The 6137-nt window shown below is 41.6% G+C and overlaps 1 protein-coding gene across 4 annotated transcripts in view; it reads left to right on the top strand.

Moving 5' to 3' along the window:
* Positions 1-5770, top strand: part of LOC106821259 (serine/threonine-protein phosphatase 6 regulatory ankyrin repeat subunit B-like) — a 19182-nt gene extending 13412 nt beyond the window's left edge. For 3 of the 4 annotated variants that reach the window (XM_014825982.1, XM_014825983.1, XM_014825985.1), the window contains 6 exons: positions 728-863; positions 1526-1600; positions 2034-2232; positions 4084-4217; positions 4424-4596; positions 4802-5770. In XM_014825982.1, the coding sequence (XP_014681468.1) occupies positions 728-863; positions 1526-1600; positions 2034-2232; positions 4084-4217; positions 4424-4596; positions 4802-5500 (1416 nt within the window). In that variant the 3' untranslated portion in view covers positions 5501-5770. The remainder of the gene's footprint in view (positions 1-727; positions 864-1525; positions 1601-2033; positions 2233-4083; positions 4218-4423; positions 4597-4801) is intronic. The other variant, XM_014825984.1, reaches the window with a different exon arrangement.
* The last annotated feature ends 367 nt before the right edge of the window (positions 5771-6137 follow it).

The following is a 6137-nucleotide window of genomic DNA, read 5'->3' on the forward strand; positions in this document are numbered from 1 at the left end:
TAAAAAGTTAAAAATTGATAAAAATTCTATTCATCAATAGATGGCGGTGCGTACAGATTAACATCACGTATGTGTGAATCCATGGTGTTACACCCTTAACGGCGCAGTGGCATAATCGCTAAAACATCTGTCTCCTACACTGCGATTCCTGGTTCGAGTTCCAGCTGGGGAGCTTATTTTTCCCTTTTTCCCTTTTCCCTTTTACCTACCTATTTAGTATGTATTATTTACTTTTTAATTTTACTTTTTTACTTTTTAATGTTTTTTATCTTTTGAATTCTTATTATTTTTTACTGTTTGGGATGGGATGGGATGGCATGGCATGGGATGGCATGCGATGGGATGGGATGGGATGGCATGTGATGGGATGGGAAGGGATGCGATGGGATGGGATCGCATGGCATGGCATGGCATGGCATGTGATGCGATGAGATGGGATGGGATGGGAAGGGATATGGGGTATGGGATGGGATGGGAAGGGATATGGGGTATGGGATGGGATGCGGTGCGATGGGATGGGATGGGATGGCATGGAATGAGATGGATGAATGGATGGATGCATGGATGCATGGATAGATAGATAGTTACATTTTTTGTGGGTATTTTCCTTTCAACCAAGTGGTCACCAACTGAGTAACGCCACTGATTTCCCCGAGCAACGCCGGGTATCCCGCTAGTATACCATACAATCGCAATCTCGCCCTAATATTTGCTTATTTTGTCTCAGATGTGCGGTTCGAATGACATGGGCAACGATCCAGAGCTTGGTCTAGCTACGCTACGGACATTTCTACAGCGAGAGATTTCTACCAACTGTTCAGATAAAGATGGTAGACAGCCATTGTTTTGGGCCGCATGCGCAGGTATCTCTAATAACAGCCGAATTCATAAATCTTCGAAATATTGCAAACTGATATAATTAAACTGTGCAAAAATAAATCAATAAAACTCCTAACTTGAAAAACACATATGATCAAGAATATTTGGCACCAGACACACAGACAGACACCACATATAATGTCCGTAATTCACCTATAATCAGGTTTTTATCATCGTTTTCCTTTTCTTCCTTTTTTCGTTGTCCTTTTAAATTTCTGCTCCATCCGACAGCATCAAGCGTCTGTACGTCTCACCTACACATCTCCGCTCACCTGAAATTTTTCTATTTACACCATTATTACGTTATTAGAGTATCCCTTTATCGGGATTCTCTTATCCACAGCTCCAACCGTGCGAGAAATTTAATTAATTTTCAAACAGTTGGCTTAAAAGGTTTTACAAAGCGAGCTCTCATGTACAGTTCAGTTCGTCTCAGCAACAAAACACTATTTGTAACAGATTTTCCCTTTGTATATAGTTATTTTTAGGTTGTCGAATCCAGTAATATGAACACTGCATCGTAGCAAATCTATACCTCTGAGTATTTTTCGTAATTTTTATGAAAGTCATCGAATTTTAATTGGCATGGGAACGTGCAGCGTGCGCGTAGGGAGTTGTTGACGCTGGCTCTTATACCTGTCTGCAGGTTCCAGTGATGCCTGTGAGATGCTGGTTAACTTTGGCGCGGATACGCATGCGACGGATAAGGAAGGATTGGCGGGTACGTCGTTTTTGTGCATATATGTGTGACAGCTGCACGGTTCGCGTGCACGCTTGTTTATTTTAATCACGTCTGGCGTGTTTTTTCGACGTTTATTATGGATCGGTTTTCCTATTTAGGGAAGGGATGCTACATGTTCGTTACGTGAGGTTACTCCGATCATGGACATGTGAAATATCGATCACTGCTGTACGCAAAATTCCTCGATAAAAAAGAAACATATCTCATCAAAAATAATTACTCGGGAAAAGTCTCGTGCTAAGTGAGCGCGCACGCAGCATCGTATCTTTCCTAGATTGTTCTCAAAGCTATTTAATTACGTTTGTAGTTTCATCGTCACGCGCGTCGAAGCTCTTCTCAGAATTGACGTTCGAAGATCGGCGCTTTGCACTAAAAGAATACTCGTAGTTAATCCTCTACTTTATTATTACAGCGTTGCACATCACATGCAGCCTCGGCCACCAGGACTGCGCCCAGGTGCTACTAGATAAGGGCAATGCAGACGTCGACTCGTTAGATCACACCGGCAAGTCGCCACTCTTCCACGCCGCGATGCATGATCACCCGCATTGCGTCAATATGCTGCTGGAGCACCTCGCCAACCCGAACTTGAGGGACAGCGATGGCAGAAGGTACACAACACACCCCTAACACACACACCACAGCACAAACATCACACACACACACACCACACACACACGACACACACACAACACACACACACACACAACACACTCAACTCACACATCACACACAAATACCACACAGCACACCCACACACAACACACACACACTCTCACACACAAAAAACACACACACACACACACAAGCACAACACACCAACAACACACACCAAACAGCACACCACATATTATATATATATCATTCATTATATAATAATATATATACTTAATATATAGTATCAGGGCGTTAATAGATGACATATACTTTAATTATAATATATACTAATATTATATAAGAGAGAGAGAGAACGGAGAGAGAGTGAGGAGATCAGATAGAGAGAGGGACGAGGAGAGAAAGATCCCCGGAGAGAGACCGAGAGCCGAGAGAGAAAGAGAGACGAGAACAAGAGAAAAAGACGAGCAAGAGAGGAAGAGAGAGACGAGAGAGGTCTATATGATAATATAGATAGATGTAATGGAATGGATGGATGATATCGAAACGCCACGGACGTAATAAGGACAGACAGGACAGACAGGACAAACAGACAGACAGCCCAAAGGACAGATCAGACAGCACGATCAGGGGGGCCACAGACGACAAACGGATAGATTATAGATCGTGATAGTATTAGATATTGGGTTAGATAGATGACCTAGCACTAGATAGCGATAGATAGTTTTTTTTCTTTTTGATAGATAGAATAATGAGCAATGGCATGAATCAGATAAATAATAAACTAAATAGTTAGATGAGATAGATCAGATATATTAATCTATCTATTACGATAGATAGATGAGGATAGATAGATATTATTATCACGAATATAGGATAGATGAAAGCATAGATAGTAGATAAGATATGAAGAATAGATAGATAGATTAGGTAGCATAGATAGATTAGATTAGACAGATAGACCTTAGATAGCTAGACTAGATAGGATAGTATAGGTAGATAGATAGGTAGTAATAGATAGGATAGTAGCATAGGATAGTATAGATAGTAGTAGATAGTAGATAGATAGATGATAGCTAGATAGATAATAGACTAGATTAGATTAGATAAGATAGATAGATAGATAGGATAGATAGATAGATGATAGATAGTTATATAGGATTAATGAAGATAGATTAGATTAGATAGATAAAATAATATAATAGATAGATCAGATAGATTTACGATAGATAGATAGATAATAAGATAGATAGATAGATAGATTAGTAGATAGATAGATAAGATAAATAGATAGTAGATAGATAGATAATAGATAGATAGATAGATAGACCTAGATAGTAGATAGACTATAGATAGATAAAATAATAATATTACTTTGATACTTTGATTGTTTCGATATGGGTTAAGGCACAAAACACGGCTCTGTCGCAATCATCGAGCGGCTTCTGTTGAAAAGCGCACGGCGGGTTTTGGCGCATCTGCTTGCACTCTTTATCCAACAACAAACCCTATATATTACTATACTATATATATATACTATTATATATATACGGATTTTGGGAAAGTATGCAACCCAAGCAAAACTTCCCCGCCTATATATTCTATTATATGAACTCATAATATAGTGTATATTACATTAATATACTATAATATAACCATAATATTATCACTAATATCTTATCAATTATATGTATAAATATAATATTTAAATAATAATTTTTATTAATATTTATAATTAAATAATTTTTGCTTGAACATTTATACATGTGTTTTGCATATCTTGGCATCTACGTGTACGTTTCTACTTGTACTTCGATTACGAAAAATCAGTTGCGTTCATGTTGCAGCGCCGCGCACTATGTCGCATCGCGGGGAATCTTGTCATGTCTGCAGTTACTACACGAGAATAAGATCGATCTGATGATGCAAGACAAGAACCTAGAAACACCTCTGCATTACGCCATGCAAGCCGATCGGATAGGTGCGGAAACTGCATGTTACATAAATATTTTTTAAATAAACTGCACTGATCATTTTAAGGTAACTGTGTAGATGGGCTCCGTACGTGGTTCATCATGTCGCAGTGAGATGAATTTTTGGCATCAGTGTAGTAATTATAAGAGCATTAAATTGGGAAAATACGCAAACTCCGTTTCTGTTGTTAATGCGGATTTCCCTAAATTTCAGATATTGTACAGTTCTTATTCAACGCAAACAAGAAAACGATTACTAGGGATGTCAACCGAGGCAATATGCATGGGAGAACGTGTCTTCATCTGGCAGTTAAAAACGACAACTTGGAAATGTGTCAACTATTGCTAGAGAAAAAGGCATTTGTTAACCCCCTTTGGCGAAATAGAGTATGTGCGTTTTTGTTAATATTTAATTATTAATTATACACTTGACCTGTGGTTAACACTGGGGAGCTTTTACCTCTTTTTACCACTACAATTAAAAAAAGAAAGGAAGAACACAATTTTAACAAATATTAAAGAAATAATTTGCCATGTATATAGAGGAAGTGGCATTATTTAACTTCTAATTTCACGTCGGTCTTTGTTTTAGAGAAACTACATAACACCGTTTGACATGGCAATCATGAAGGGACACAAGGAGATCGCCGACTTTCTTAAGAGCAAGGGCGGCCGCACGGGAAGCTTCGTCAGTGACAAGGCAGCTCGCATAATCGTGAATTCATTGCGCATGGTCATTTACAAGCTACGGAGAAAGTGCCGAGATAGTAACATGTCCTTCTGCTCGAGTCCTCGTGCTCCTAGTCAGATATCGCGGCGCTCGGAGGTGTTCAGCCTACAGCCCGGCTCACGGCTCTCCGGTCTTCTGCACAAAGCTCTCAGCATGCAAGGTAGCGCCGGCTCAGGCCACACCGAGCTCAGTAAGACCACATCGCTGCAGCCGCCAACTCTCGACTACAGCTCGCAGCCATCGTCGAAGCAGCACTCCCCGTCCGGAAAGAAACCCCCCAAAATGTACCAGCTCGACGCGAATCCGGTGCTCTCACTAAAATCGCCGTATAGAGGCGTTAAGATGCGGACGCCCACGGACGTGAGAGATCGACTCCGAGCGGAGGCGGGCAAATACACGCTGTCCGAAACTAAGTCGCCAGCGCATAGCATTCACGCCAAGGCCGACAGTGTGACGAATTCGGGCCGCAGCGGCGTCCGTGGTGCGGACAGCGAAAGGCCAGGCCATGCTGTCGTCGAACGCTTGGGATCTCTGAAGAAAAAAGTCATGGGCGAAACTTAGGCTCGAACGTACGTGGTGTTCTCACCGGAGACCGCGTACAAGCGTGCGGGGACTCTCAAAGCCAGTGCAGGCGTGGTAGAGGAGGCCAGGGCAAGAGAAGGGAAATGCCGCCGAGCTGATAGTGCGACGCAGATAATTATAGAGAAGGGGCACACGCATTTCACTATCGAATCTCTTATTCTCTAGTGATACCGATAATCGTGTGGCCAAATTATAACATACATTGTGTGTGTGTGTGTGTGTGTGTGTGTGTGTGTGTGTGTGTGTGTGTGTGTGTGTGTGTGTGTGTGTAGGCTTGTGTGTGTGTGTGCATGTGCTGTGTGTGTGTGTGTCGTGTGTGTGTGTGTGTGTGAGTATATATATTAGTATATAGTATATGTATTGTGTGGTGTGTGTTGCTGCTGCGTGTGGTGTTTGGTGTGTGTGTGTGTGTGTGTGTGTTGGTGTGTGGAGCGATGTGTGTGTGTGTGTGTGTGTGTAGTCGTGCATGTGTGTGTGTGTGTGTGTGTTTGTGCTGTCTGTGTGTGGTGTGTGGCATGTGCTGTGTGCATGTGTGTGTTGTTGTGTGTGTTTGTGTTGTGTGTATGTGTGCGTGTGTGCGAACTGTTGTTTGCGTGTGTGCGTCGTGGTGCGCGTG

The sequence above is a fragment of the Priapulus caudatus genome, unplaced genomic scaffold (genome assembly GCF_000485595.1).
Source record: "Priapulus caudatus unplaced genomic scaffold, Priapulus_caudatus-5.0.1 Scaffold66, whole genome shotgun sequence".
Taxonomy (NCBI): domain Eukaryota; kingdom Metazoa; phylum Priapulida; class Priapulimorpha; order Priapulimorphida; family Priapulidae; genus Priapulus; species Priapulus caudatus.